Source organism: Stenella coeruleoalba (genome assembly GCF_951394435.1).
Source record: "Stenella coeruleoalba genome assembly, chromosome: 6".
Taxonomy (NCBI): Eukaryota; Metazoa; Chordata; class Mammalia; order Artiodactyla; family Delphinidae; genus Stenella; species Stenella coeruleoalba.
Genome location: NC_137151.1, coordinates 118,782,940 through 118,798,684, shown reverse-complemented (window position 1 = coordinate 118,798,684; position 15,745 = coordinate 118,782,940). Strand labels below are relative to the sequence as shown.

The 15,745-nt window shown below is 40.8% G+C and overlaps 1 protein-coding gene across 2 annotated transcripts in view; it reads right to left on the bottom strand.

Moving 5' to 3' along the window:
• The window catches only part of FBXO36 (F-box protein 36), a 102,751-nt gene that overhangs the window by 77,244 nt on the left and 9,762 nt on the right, over positions 1–15,745 (bottom strand). The window contains exon 1 of one of the 2 annotated variants that reach the window (XM_079924548.1): positions 8,121–8,600. The exons of the other annotated variant lie outside the window; for it this stretch is intronic. Within the exon in view, the coding sequence (XP_079780674.1) occupies positions 8,121–8,207 (87 nt within the window). The 5' untranslated portion in view covers positions 8,208–8,600. Of the gene's footprint in view, positions 1–8,120; positions 8,601–15,745 lie in introns of those variants that run through there. 2 annotated transcript variants of the gene reach the window in all.

Here is a 15,745-nt window from a genome sequence, read left to right as displayed (position 1 = left end):
CATCCCACCACCACCATCCCACCCCCCGGCACTTTCCCCCCTTGGTGTCCATACGTTCAAACAACAATAGTCTTGAACTGAAAAATATTAAGGCTGGAGAAGAAAATCCAGGTACACTAACTTTTTCACAAAAAGCAATCCAAGTTAGGGAGAAACGTGTGACTGACAGCAGAGTGTAACACTGCATTCCAGATAGATCAAAAAGGTCTGGTGTATTATTCGTGACTGCTGGTCTCAAGAGACAGAAACTCAGTCCTGAGTAGTTTAAGTAAGAATGCAACCCTGTTGGGTTAGGTAACTTGGAAAGACAGTGGTGTGGCTGGCCTCAGGCAGGACACGGTCCAGGGGTGCAAAATGGCAGCGTCAGATTAGTAGCTCTTTCTGTTTCCTTCTGTTTCTGCTCCTCTCTCTTGCTGGCCTCTTTATTTTCTACTGCAAATGTGTGTCCCTCATGCAGCGGGGATCCTGGCAGCTAGGAACTCCAAGCCTACATCATCCAGTTTGAGGATCCCCAGAGAAATGAGAAACCAACTCTCTTTAATTGAGGGTGAAAAATCCCAGGGAATGATTGCATTGGTCCGGTCTGTGTCACTACCCACACCTGTCCTGGAGGCAGGCCGGTTAATGATGGGCCAGGCCTAGGTCATGTGCGCGTCCTTGTGACTGAACCCCAGTGGATCCCCTCAGAGGAGTGGAGGTGGAAGGAGTGGGGAGGGGCAGTGGCTGAAACGAATTCTGAGCAGACAAAAAATTGCCATTTTGGTTGGAACAGGGACTTTGTGGCAAAGAGTGTTAGGAGACAAACTAAGAAATGGGGCAAGATGGTATAGATCAATACCCTGTAAGTGAAATGGAACACCAAATATTCCGAAAAGTCCCTGTGTGTGTGTGTACGTGTGCGTACGGTTGATTCTTGCTGTTCACAGCTGTTAGGTTCCATAAAGTCGCCACCAACACTGAGTTAGCAAATCCCGAATCACTGCTGTAGAGGAAAGACAGGGGAAGGTTCCTGCGAGCCTCTGGTCCCATTTTCACCTGATCAGTACATAACTGTGTTTTGCGTGTGTTTTTGTTTAAAGATACTTTATTTAATATACACTGTTGATTCATTAACCCTGGGCTTACAGCCAACAGCACTATATCTCAGGCCTGAATGAAGCTTATCTAACATGTATTTTCTCCGTCAGGCACATCACAGCCTTCTTGTGCTTAGGAAAACTAGACAGCACTTCAGCACTATACTTGGCCATTTTAAACAGCAAAATCACCAACAAAAAGCACAGAAATGAGGAAAATGTGGCACTAAATAGGCCATGAAAAGGACACTTGTTCACAGCATGAGCTGAAACAAGGAGGCAGAGCATCACCTTGACCGTTGATCGGCATCAGCTGGGAACCTGCCAGTGGGTGGACTCAGTTTTTGCTCTCCTCTGCATATGCCCAGGGACGACTGCGAAAGCATCTGGAATGTATTGATTTGGGGGGTTTCCAATACATTTTAGTGAGCAGGCACATTCACAGATGTGGAATCTGTGAATAATGAGGTTCGACAGTATTTTCCCCTATTTGGAAGACTCAGAGAGAAGCGGCAACTCTGGTGGGAGGGCCTGAAGGAGTGATGCGGGTGGGGGAGCAGGGATGAGGGATGAACACCAGAGTCCAAAGGGAGGGAGGACAGGACTTGACTTGCAACTGTCCAACTGGACATTAAGGGAGGAAGAGGGCAAACTCAAGGAGGGAGGAGCCAGCAGCTTGAGCCTAGAAAAATGGAAAACCCAGTGTGGAAGGGAATCTGATTTTGAGGGGCAAGAGGATGAATTCTGAAAGGAGGCTTTAGTCCTGTCAGATGCTATGTGTTCTTCACTGAGATTTTTTTTAAAAGTATACATTTAACTTACTTAAAAAGTAAGAAGTACTGTTCTACTACTAACTCTCTCCACTTCCAATCAAAACCTCATGACTACTACTATTGCTACTACTAAATACATACAGCACTTACAATGTGCCAGGCCTTGTCCTGGGTTCTTTATATTGATAAGCTTGTTTCTCACAGCCTCTGAGGCATCATTAATAGACCCATTTTTCAGTTGAACAAACCGAGGCAAAGGGTAGTAACTTGACCACAGTCCAACCACTGGAAAATGGTGGAGTCAGCTCATAGAATCCATGCGTTTAACTACCACATCAAACTAATAGTACTGGTCACTATTCACAAACTCTCCTTGACCACATTGCTGTCTTCCTGCCTCTCCTCTGCCCCATCCTAACAATTCCCACCACTCCCCCTCCACTCCATTTATGGCTTTGCCAAAATTGCTTCTAAAAAAAAATGATCTTTAGCTGTCTAAACCGATTTCAAACTATGGCTCATAAATCCCTAGATCTTTAAAGTTTCTTTTCTGAATAAATATAACTAAACTCTCCATTTTCTTACACTTAAAAAGTGTGAGTTTTGCTAGCGTCTATCAGAAGTTTAGTTTTTCTTTTATATTTAAAATAGTTACAGGGCTCCCCTGATGGCACAGTGGTTAAGAATCCACCTGCCAATGCAGGGGACATGGGTTTGAGCCTTGGGCCGGGAAGATCCCACATGCCGTGGAACTAAGCCTGTGAGCCACAGATAGTGAGCCTGCGCTCTAGAGCCCGCGAGCCACAACTACTGAAGCCCACGTGCCTAGAGCCCGTGCTCCGCAACAAGAGAAGCCACCACAATGAGAAGCCCACGCATCACAACAAAGAGTAGCCCCCGCTCTCCACAACTAGAGAGAATCCACACAGAGCAACGAAGACCCAACACAGCCAAATACAAATAAATAAATTAATTAATTTAAAACAGCTTCAGAGTAAAATATAAAAATAAATACATAAAATAAAATAATGACATAATCTAGGACTTTTAGGTACTAATGAAAGAATTATATCTTTTTGCTTTAAGCAACTCATTAGATATTCTCATGTTTAAAGGAGTGATACTATTCTAGTTGGAATACTGTAATAATATTTATAAAACAGCTGGAAAGTCATAAATGGAACTGTTAAATAAATGCAAGTATTTTAATACGAAATGTAAACTTGCCTAGAACATCTACACAAATACCTCCTTTGTTTACTGGCTTTATTTTCGACTGAGCTTTGATTCCTCAAACATACCTGGTCTCTAGTAGGGAGCATCTGGGAGAGGGAGTTTTTGAGAAAGAAGGGTGGGAGGAACTTAATTCAGCAAATACACACTACTCTGCATCAGGGCCCTTTACTCAAGTTATAACCTCGTGCAGTTTTTATGACCAGATCTTGGGAGCCGCCCACAAGATGGCTTGTCTAGGTTCAAGTACACGGTCACAGTGTGCCAGCAAAGTCGCCAACGGGCCAGAGCTCCTGAATGCTTCAAGTATCTGCTCACGTGCTTTTCACGGCTACTCTTTTATTTTTTTAACTTAATTGTCGTCTTAAAACCACAGCCACGTTGCCTTGCATGCCCATATTCATGTTAGAGACGCTGAGCTTCAAAATGCCCTTCCTCTAGCACACTCTGCTCTACGGGTGACACCTGGCTTGTCACCTCAGCCACTGCCGACTGGGCCAAGGGGGCCATCCGACCTGGGCCATTTAGGACGCTTCAGTTCTGGGTGATGGAAAACCTTCTCAACCTGGTTTGAATGAAAAAGAACCTCACCGGCTTACACAGCTGTGGGCCCCGCCGGCTCCAGGAGCTGCAGATGATGCCACAGAGACCTGCTCTCTCTTTTACCTCCTGGCTCCTTTTTCCTCTGTGTTGGCTGCACCCACAGCAGGTGGCCCTGGCGGTGACGAGATGGCTGCTTGCAGTTCCAGGCTCACATCACTACAGCTCCAAGCAGAGGCCAAGGAAATGCTCCTTTCTCAACAGTCTCAGCAACTAATTGGCTTGGCTTGGTTCTCCAAATCACACTGGTCATTTGCAACGCTGGGTCCAGCTATTCAAATCACGTGCAATGACGGGGAGGGAGGTATGATTTTTCTGAGGAAAATCTGGGCACTGTTACTACAAGGGAGACAGAACTGGTGACAGTGGAGTGGCAGAGAGTGCTATTTCCTGTGCTCTGGGAAGCCGGGCTGCTGTACCAGGGTGAGGCAGGGGCTGAGTGGACTCCCCTTATCCATCCATCCCCGGGCCCTGCCTTTAATTCTCAGCAGCCAGCTGGAGAGGCCACAGCCCCTCCCTGCCCCACCTCCACCTCTAAGTCCTGAATTCTTAGTTTCAAGGTCATACCGAGCTTCCAGGAAGGTGGGTAATTTAGTTTTTTGGCTGGGCAGCTGTAAGCCCAACTGAGAGGTGTTTTTTTTTTTTTTTTTAGGCCACAGGGCTTGCAGGATCTCTGTTCCCTGACCAGGGATTGAACTACAGCCACAGGAGTGAAAGCCCGGAATCCTAACCACTAAGCCACCAGGGAGAGAATGTAAATTGATACAGCCACTATGGAGAACAGTATGGAGGTTCCTTAAAAAACTACAAATAGAACTACCATACGACCAGCAATCCCACTACTGGGCATATACCCTGAGAAAACCATAATTCAAAAAGAGTCATGTACCAAAATGTTCACTGCAGCTCTGTTTACAATAGCCAGGACATGGAAGCAACCTAAGTGTCCATCATCGGATGAATGGATAAAGAAGATGTGACACATATATACAATGGAATATTACTCAGCCATAAAAAGAAACGAAATTGAGTTATTTGTAGTGAGGTGGATGGACCTAGAGTCTGTCATACAGAGTGAAGTAAGTCAGAAAGAGAAAAACAAATACGTATGCTAACACATATATATGGAATCTAAGAAAAAAAAAAGGTCATGAAGAACCTAGGGGCAGGACAGGAATAAAGACACAGATGTAGAGAATGGACTTGAGGATATGGGGAAGAGGAAGGGTAAGCTGGGACAAAGTGAGAGAGTGGCATGGATATATATACACTACCAAACGTAAAACAGATAGCTAATGGGAAGCAGCCGCATAGCACAGGGAGATCAGCTCGGTGCTTTGTGACCACCTAGAGGGGTGGGACAGGGAGGGTGGGAGGGAGACGCAAGAGGGAGGGGATATGGGGATATATGTATAAGTATAACTGATTCACTTTGTTGTAAAGCAGAAACTAACACAACATTGTAAAGCAATTATACTCCAATAGAGATGTTAAAAAAAAAAAGGTGAGAATGACTGTAGAGAGGCAACTTGCCAACTCAGCCACACCCTAAAAGCTGAGCTCCATGCCCCCTCCTCTGTGCCACCCACCCACCCGTGGTCATCTCTCTTCTTCTCCAGGTGTCTTTTTTCTGCTCTTCTCTTGGCCAGTAGCTTAGAGTTAAGTAAGAATGGCCTCTTTGAGCTTCCTTTTTACTTTTTTATTTCAGTTCCCTGCAGCTAACTGATCATATCCTCTTTTTTTTGGCTGCGTGGCGTTTTCATTGTTGTGCTCTGGCTTCTCATTGCAGTGGCTTCTCTTGTTGCGGAGCATGGGCTCTAGGTGCGTGGGCTTCAGTAGTTGCGGCACACGGGCTCAGTAGTTGTGGCTCGCGGGCTCTATAGCGCAGGCTCAGTAGTTGTGGCGTACGGGCTTAATTGCTCCACAGCATGTGGGATCTTCCCAGACCAGGGCTCGAACCCGTGTCCCCTGCTTTGGCAGGCGGATTCCCAACCACTGCGCCACCAGGGAAGCCCCTGATCATATCCCTTTGAGTCTCTTAGTTCAAATCTTTTTCACACAAGGCCACAGAAGTCACATGGTTGCTGGTTAGCCAACAGAGCCACTGGCCTAAAGACAGGTGTCCATATTGGTCCAATTAACTGTGGCAAAGGGAGGGACTGGGGACTGCAAGCTACAGATGGCAACTTAGATGGGGCTTAGATGAGGTATGCAATCACTGACGGACCCAGACAACTATATTTTCCCACCGACCTATTCAGGTGAGTCAAGTAGTTGGCCACGGATATCCTCATATACTGTGTTATTTTCCTAGGACTGTTGTGACAATTTACCACAAACCGGGTGGCTTAAGATAACAGAAATTTATTGTCTCACAGTTCTAGAGTTTAGAAGCCCAAAACCACAGCGTTGGCAGGGCTGTGCTTCCTCTGTAGCTTGTAGAGGAATCCTCACGTGTCTCTTAGCTTCTGCGGTCTGTCGGCAATCTGTGGCATTCCTCACTGCATCACTCCAGTTCTGCCCTGGTCATGACATCGCCTTCTGCCTGTCTTCACACGGCTGTCTTCTTATAAAGACACTGGTTCACCCTACTTAACTAGTAACATCTGCAACGACCCTATTTCTAAATAAGGTCATTGTTTGAGGTAATGGGGCTAAGACCTCAACATATCTTTTTTGGGGAAAACACAATTCAACCCATAACAAATACCTACATGGGCTGTATGGCCAGTTTCTCCACAAATCAGACACACACCTAACTATTTCGGCAGAATTACTCCCAAATGCACAATCCTTATGTGAAACGCATATGACAGTGCAGTGGATACTACGATGAGGATATGTCCACTGTATCTTTATGTACTCACTGAACATTCTCAGTTATACTATTAATAGAGTAGTCTTGGTGTTACTAACCTCCCTCCAGAAAAAGAGAAAAGGTAAAAAACAAACAAAAAACCAAAAACACCCCCAGTATTCAAAGGTACTATTGAGGAATAATTTTTATTTCATTTATTTTACGATTCTTTAGTCACGCTTAAATAAGGTCTACTAATGGGGAAAACAAATCTGAAACGGTAGGCAAAATGCAAAAGCACTAAAAATGTGCCCAACTGCCTCTTAGGTTCTTCAAAGTGTCTTATGTAGAGCCTTAGAAAGGGCCAAGATGGCCTCTGTCTTCAAGGAAGAGCAGCCCTGGGTAAGAGCAGAGTCACGGGAGGGGCTGGGGGCAGCCACTGAGACAGAGGGCCGCATGAAAGGGTCTGAATGTGTAAACAATTTTTTCCATTTGAATGCTAATCTCTCCCTTAAAAAAAATACCAAAGAGACAGTATAATGGTTTTACAGAGAAGAAAGACTTATCTTGGAACTAAAGGAACTTACTAGGATAATGTAAGGTAGGGAAGGAAATTGTGTCAATAATGTGTATATCTTACTTCATAAGATCCTTAAAAGACTGTTATAAGATAGAAACTATTATCTCCCTTTTTTTTTTTTTTGGACTAGCAAATGAGACCAAGAGTTTGATCACCCATCTCCCTCCTTCCATTCCCACGGAAGCTTCCTCCCTCTCCCTCACGTCTTCCATTTTGCTGCGGTCAGAGTTCTGTCTGGCAGCTTCAGTCATATCATTCTCCTCTGCAAAAATCCTCAGTGGATCCCTATTGCCTAGAACAGTAGTTTTCATGGTTTTTCAAAGCAGAACCCTTTTGGTAAGGGGCATTCTGTATAGATTTTATCTATATCTATTTATGTGTATCAATGTAAACTTACACACTGAATAAAAGTGGTATTTTATGTAGGTCTTTTTATAAGTTCAGATTAATAATATTTACTTATTATCAAGTTAATGAGAACAAAGAAACTATTCTGATAAAAAGAGAACTTTGAAATTAGGCAGTGAGATATAGGTGAAAGTGAATATTACTGTTACTCAGCAGCAGTAGTCAGTTTCTGCATTTTATTATACTATAAAGAAAACCCCGATCCATGCAGATAATCATGTCTGTTCTCGACGTTACATCCAGAGTGATCTTTTAAAAATGCAAACCCGATTATCGTACTTCATCAACTCTAAAATGCCATCAACTATAAGCTGTATTGTTATTTTATGCATAGCTCAGAAAGAAAAAAATACTAATTAAATTTTGATTTTGGAGACATTAAGATGCAAAAAAAGCGTGTCTCACAATCATTGGGATAGGGTATGCCAGCCACTTCATCCTCTTCTTGATCTCTCTGTATCAGGACAAAGCTTGAAGCCGGAATGGCCCAACAGCCTGCTCTCTGCCCTCTCCCTGCACTGGCCTTCTTTCCATTCACCCAGTCTTCCAGATGGCAGATCAAGCTTCACTTCCTCTGGAGAACCTTTCCTGACCTCCCTGACCAGGCCATAGCCTCAAGCACTTGGGTGTCTCTCCTTGACAGTGACACTTACCACAGTTGACATCTTGTTTGGCTGACCTGTTAATTTGGCTTGTGGTTTTATCTGATTAGCGTCTAGCTCCACGAGGACAGAGAACATGAACTTCTGCTCCCTGTTGTATCCTTAGTGCTTGGCACAGTGCCCAGGAGCACCTGGCAGACAGAAGGCACCCAAATATTTGTTGAATGAATGAATTGAAATTTCATTTTTAAAAAAAATTCACATGGCTGATTTTAGAATATGTGCTCTTCGATTCAAAGGATCCAGAAAATCCAAAAATGTGAGAACAGTTAAGACTTGTTTTGGAGTCTAATGATTAACAGTTATCTACCAAATTCTTGTCTCCTTATCACAAATGCCAAATTCAGACAAAAAGCACTGAAAATTACTTAGTATATGTTAAGACTCTATCACAAGGTGGTTCATGTGTTTTTATGAACGCTCAGCATTTGAAGACTCTGTGCAAAGCTGGTGCATCTGAGCTGCTCCTGATTTTCAGGCTTATTCTGCTCTGAATATACCTGCCTTGTACAGGCACGAATCAAGAGGGTTGGTCAGAGCTCTGTCTTCCCAAACAATGAGACATTTGTAAGACATTCTACTGTAATTACAGCGATGACAGATGCTTTCCTCTGTGGCCTGCACCAAAACATGTTCATCTAGATTTTGGAAGTACAGGTTAAGGTGATAACATTTGTTATATAAAACATTTGAGGGTGTAGGTATTTCTTTTGTATTACAAGTTTTAAATTAGTGAAAAATATTCCCAAAGAGGAGATCTGAATAAAATGCTTGTGGAACCTCAGAACTGCATTTATTTGCAAAACCAAAGGGTACTTTGAAAACCACTGACTGGCTGAATCAGGTCTTATTTCTAGATTTACCAGGCACTTCCTGATCTGCTCCCTGGCTGCTTCTCGGTGGTCCCAGTCAGCTTTATATCCTACAAGAGCTCATTACTATCACCCATCCCGGGAACAAGCTCTGTGCTCTCACAGCCTGGGCGCACAGAACTGTCCCCACCTCTTCTTTGTCTCGGTCTCAGCTCACGTCTAGTCCTCTGCCAACTATTCAGGATTTCCTCCAGTGCTCTCACCAGAAAGCTCCTATCTCCGCTGTACAGGTCACATTCTGTAATCTGTTTGTCTATCTCTTCATAGACTGCAAGCTTCTGGAGGGAAGGCACCCCACCTTGGTACTGTTGGCACGGTCCAGGAGCTGGTATAGAGCAGACACTTAGTGATGCCCTCTTTCTCACAGCCTTGACAACCTGAATGGTTTCAATTTTTGCCAGTGGAAAAATTTGTATCTTGTGGCTTTAAATTCTATTTCCTTGATCACTTGGTAAGGTTATAAGTAAGCATCTTTTCATATGTTTATTAGTTACGTGTATTTCTTCAGGTGACTGTCCATAGCCTTTGCCTGTTTTTCCATGAGGCTATTTTTCTTACTAATTTGTAGGATTGATTATCTTTGGATACACAGTATATTAACCCTTTGCCTGGTAAATATGTGGCCAACATTTTCTCACAGGTAATTTATTAATTTTAAGTATCATTCATGAAAAAATTTTATGTTAAATGTACTTGATCTGCTCTTCTTTTCCATTTTGGCTTTCAGACTCAGCATATGGTGTATACTCTACCTCCAAATTAAAATAATATCCTTTCTTATTTTTGTATGGTACTTTCATAGTATATGTTTGTGTGTATAGCACTTAGCTCTTAAATACATATAAAAATTTTAAACGTATAGTATGTGAGTACACATTTTTACATGCACAGTTGAGATAGGGATTTGGTTAATTTCTTCTGTTTTGTGACAAATTTGATAGCCAATTGGCACAATAATTATGGAATGGTTCTCCATTTCGCTACCGATCTGAAATGTCAAGTGGGCATTTTAAATGAGACTCAAAGAAGGGGATTGGATATGGATGTGGGGAGACTTACGGGAAGTCACCCAGGTGACTGGGGCCAAGAGTGTAGCAGTGGCATGGAAAAGTGATGGGTGTTATTTAGGAACAGTGAGCACAGTGGTCCTGGACCCAGGAAGCACACAATTTATAATGATCTGAAGAAAGATTTCGAAAAACCCAGCAAATTTAGTATATAGCTAAAAGATTTTTTTTAAATAAAATTCACTATCCATTCAAAATCAAAACTTTTAGCAAACTTGAAATAAAAGGAAACATAGTTAATCTGAGTTTAAAACACTTACAGCAAACATCATACTTTATGGTGAAATACTGAAAGCCTTCCTCCAAAGTCCAGGAACAAGACAGCAATGCCTGGTATTATTTCCCTTCAACATTTTAGTGGAAGTCTTAGCCAATGCAATAAGGCAAGGATAAAGAAAACATGAAGGTTAGAAAGGAAGAAATGTATGTCATTATTCACAGATGACATGAATGTGTCAAAAAATGGAAAAGAATTATAAATTCTTTGTAATGGCAAGGGAAACAAAAACAAAAATAAACAAACAGGATTACATCAAACTAAAACACATTTACACAGGAATCTATCAACAAAACTAAAAGGCTGCCTACTGAATGGGAGAAGGTATTTACAAACCATATCTGACAAGAGGTTAATATCCAAAATGTACAAAGGACTCATACAACACAACAACCATAAAAACAAATAACCTGATTAAAAGATGGGTAGAGGATGTGAATAGACATTTTCCCAAAGACATGCAGATGGTCAACAGACACATGAAAAGATGCTCAACATCACTGATGGTCAGGGAAATGAAAATCAAAACCACAATGGGGGGCTTCCCTGGTGGCGCAGTGGTTGAGAGTCCGCCTGCCAATGCAGGGGACACAGTTTCCTGCCCCGGTCCGGGAGGATCCCACATGCCGCGGAGCGGCTGGGGCCGTGAGCAATGGCCGCTGAGTCTGCGTGTCCGGAGCCTGTGGTCTGCAACGGGAGAGGCCACAGCAGTGAGAGGCCCGCGTACCGCAAAACAAACAAACAAACAAACAAAACCCACAATGGGATATCACTTCACATTTGTCATAATGGCTATTATCAAAAAGACAACAAATAACAAGTGTTGGTGAGGATATGGAGAAAAGGGACCCCTCGTGCACTGTTGGTGGGAATGTAAATTGCTGAAGCCACTATGGAAAACAGATGGAGGTTCCTCAAAAAACTAAAAATAGAACTACCATATGATCCAGAAATTCCACTTCTAGGTATTTTTCCAAAGAAAACAATAACACTAATTTGAAAAGATATATGCACCCCTATGTTCATTGCAGCATTATTCACAATAGCCAAGATGTGGAAGCAACCACAGTGTCCATCATCAGATGAATGGATAAAGAAGATGTGGTCTATATGTATAATGGATTACTCAGCCATAAAAGAATGAAATTTGCCATTCATGACAACATGAATAGACCTAGAGAGTATTATTCTAAGTGAAAAAAGTCAGAGAAAGACAAATACCATATGATTTCACTTATATGTGGAACCTGAAAAAGAAATGAACAAGTATAACAAAATAGAGTCATAGATATAGAGAACAAGCAGTTAGTTGGCAGAGAGGAAGCGGGTGGGGGTATGAATGGAATAGGTGAGAGAAATTGAGAGGTACAAACTTCCAGTTACAAAATAAACGAGTCACAGGCATGAAATGTACAGAGTGGGTAATACAGTCAATAATAATGTACTATCTTTGTATGGTGAGAGACGGTAACTAGACTTATCATGGTGATCATTTTGCAAAGTATAGGAATATGGAATCACTATTTTGTGCACCAGGAACTAACACAGTATTGTAGGTCAATTATACTTCAACAACAAACTTATAGAAAAAGAGATTGGATTTGTGGTTACCAGAGGTGGGGACGGAGGGAAGGGGGAATTGGATGAGCACGGTCAAAGAGAACAAACCTCCAGTGATGAGATAAATACGTACTAGGGATATAATGTACAACATGACTAATCTATTAACACTGCTGTGTGTTATATATGAAAGTTGTTAAAAGAGTAAACCCTAAGAGTTCTAGTCACTAAGAAATCTTTTTTATTTTTCCTTTATTTTATATTGATGTGAGAAGATGGATAGTCACTAAACGTATTGTGGTAATCATTTTCTAATGTATGTCAGTCAAATCATTAGGTTGTACACCTTAAATTTATACAGTGTTGTATGTCAAATATATCTCAGTAAAGCTGGAAGAAAAAAATAAAAGAATTACAAATTATCAGAATTAGTAAGTGAATGAGAGGGCAGACAACAGAAGCAAGAAGAAATACAGTCCTGCAGTCTGTGGAAAAAAAAACACATTCACAAAAAGATAGACAAGATGAAAAGGCAGAGGGCTATGTACCAGATGAAGGAACAAGATAAAACCCCAGAAAAACAACTTAATGAAGTGGAGATAGGAAACTTTCCAGAAAAAGAATTCAGAATAATGATAGTGAAGATGATCCAGGACCTCGGAAAAAGAATGGAGGCAAAGATCGAAAAGATGCAAGAAATGTTTAACAAAGATCTAGAAGAATTAAAGAACAATCACCTAGAAGAATTAAAGAACAATTACCTAGAAGAATTAAAGAACAAACAAACAGAAATGAACAACACAATAACTGAAATGAAAAATACACTAGAAGGAATCAATAGCAGAATAACTGAGGCAGAAGAACAGATAAGTGACCTGGAAGATAGAATGGTGGAATTCACTGCCACGGAACATAATAAAGAAAAAAGAATGAAAAGAAATGAAGACAGCCTAAGAGACCTCTGGGACAACATTAAATGCAACAAAATTTGCATTATAGGGGTCCCAGAAGGAGAAGAGAGAGAGAAAGGACCCGAGAAAATATGTGAAGAGATTATAGTCGAAAACTTCCCTGACATGGGAAAGGAAATAGCCACCCAAGTCCAGGAAGTGCAGAGAGTCCCAGGCAGGATAAACGTAAGGAGAAACATGCCGAGACACATAGTAATCAAATGGACAAAAATTAAAGACAAAGAAAAATTCTTGAAAGAAACAGGGGAAAAATGACAAATAACATACAAGGGAACTCCCATATGGTTAACAGCTGATTTCTCAGCAGAAACTCTACAAGCCAGAAGGGAGTGGCATGATATACTTAAAGTGATGAAAGGGAAGAACCTACAACCAAGATTACTCTACCTGGCAAGGATCTCATTTAGATTCGATGGAGAAATCAAAAGGTTTACAGACAAGCAAAAGCTAAGAGAATTCAGCACCACCAAACCAGCTCTACAACAAATGCTAAAGGAACTTCTCTAAGTGGGAAACACAAGAGAAGAAAAGGACCTACAAAAACAAACCCTTAACAATTAAGAAAATGGTAATAGGAACATACATATCGATAATTACCTTAAACATGAATGGATTAAATGCTCCAACCAAAAGACACAGGCTCCCTGGATGGATACAAACACAAGACCCATCTATATGCTGTCTACAAGAGACACACTTCAGGCCTAGGGACACATACAGACTGAAAGTGAGGGGATGGAAAAAGATATTCCATGCAAATGGAAATCAAAAGAAAGTTGGAGTAGCAATACTCATATGAGATAAAATGGACTTTAAAATAAAGAATGTTACAAGGGACAAGGAAGGACACTGCATAATGATCAAGGGATCAATCCAAGAAGAAGATATAACAATTATAAATATATATGCACCCAACATAGGAGCACCTCAGTACATAAGGCAACTGCTAACAGCTATAAAAGAGGGAACTGACAGTAACACAATAATAGTGGGGGACTTTAACACCTCACTTACACAAATGGACAGACCATTCAGACAGAAAATTAATAAGGAAACAAAAACTTTAAATGACACAATAGACCAGATAGATTTAATTGATATTTATAGGACATTCCGTCCAAAAAGAGCAGATGACACTTTCTTCTCAAGTGCACACAGAACATTCTCCAGGATAGATCACATCTTGGGTCACAAATCAAGCCTCAGTAAATTTAAGAAAATTGAAATCATATCAAGCATCTTTTCTGACCACAACACTATGAGATTAGAAATCAATTACAGGGAAAGAAACGTAAAAAACACAAACACATGGAGGCTAAACAATACGTTACTAAATAACCAAGAGATCACTGAAGAAATCAAAGAGGAAATCAAAAAATACCTAGAGACAAATGACAATGAAAAGACGATGATCCGAAACCTATTGGATGCAGCAAAAGCATTTCTAAGAGGGAAGTTTATAGCAATACAAGCCTACCTCAAGAAAGAAGAAAAAAAAAATCTCAAATAAACAATCTAACTTTACACCTAGAGGAAATAGAGAAAGAAGAACAAACAAAGCCCAAAGTTAGCAGAAGGAAAGAAATCATAAAGATCAGAGCAGAAATAAATAAAATAGAAACAAAGAAAACAATAGCAAAGATCACAATGAAACTAAAAGCTGGTTCTTTGAGAAGATAAACAAAATTGATAAACCATTAGCTAGACTCATCAAGAAAAACAGGGAGAGGACTCAATAAAATTAGAAATGAAAAAGGAGAAGTTACAACAGACACCGCAGAAATACAAAGCAATCTAAGAGACTATTATAAGCAACTCTATGCCAATAAAATGGACATCCTGGAAGAAATGGATAAATTCTTAGAAAGGTATAACCTTCCAAGACTGAACCAGGAAGAAATAGAAAATATGAACAGACCAATCACAAGTAATGAAATTGAAACTGTGACTAAAAATCTTCCAACAAACAAAAGTCCAGGACCAGATGGCTTCACAGGTGAATTCTATCAAACATTTAGGGAGGACCTAACACCCATCCTTCTCAAACTCTTCCAAAAATTGCAGAGGAAGGAACACTCCCAAACTCATTCTACAAGGCTACCATCACCCTGATACCTAAACCAGACAAAGATACTACAAAAAAAAGAAAACTACAGACCAATATCACTCATGAATATAGATGCAAAAATCCTCAATAAAATACTAGCAAACAGAATCCAACAACACATTAAAAGGATCATACACCATGATCAAGTGGGATTTATCCCAGGGATGCAAGGATTCTTCAATATATGCAAATCAATCAACGTGATACACCATATGAACAAACTGAAGAATAAAAACCATGTGATCATCTCAATAGATGCAGAAAAAGCTTTTGAAAAAATTCAATACCCATTTATGATAAAAACTCTCCAGAAAGTGGGCATAGAGGGAAACTACGTCAACATGATAAAGGTCATATACGACAAACCCACAGCAAACATCATTCTCAATCGTGAAAAAATGAAAGCATTTCCTTTAAGATCGGGAAGAAGACAAGGATGTCCACTCTCGCCACTATTATTCAACATAATTTTGGAAGCTCTAGCCATGGCAATCAGAGAAGAAAAGGAAATACAAATTGGAAAAGAAGATGTAAAACTGTCACTGTTTGCAGATGACATGATACTATATATAGAGAATCCTTAAGATGCCACCAGAAAACTACTAGAGCTAATCAATGAATTTGGTAAAGATGCAGGATACAAAATTAATGCACAGAAATCTCTGGCATTCCTATACACTAATGATGAAAAATCTGAAAGAGAAATTAAGGAAATTAAGGAAACTCCCATTTACTATTGCAACAAAAAGAATAAAATACCTA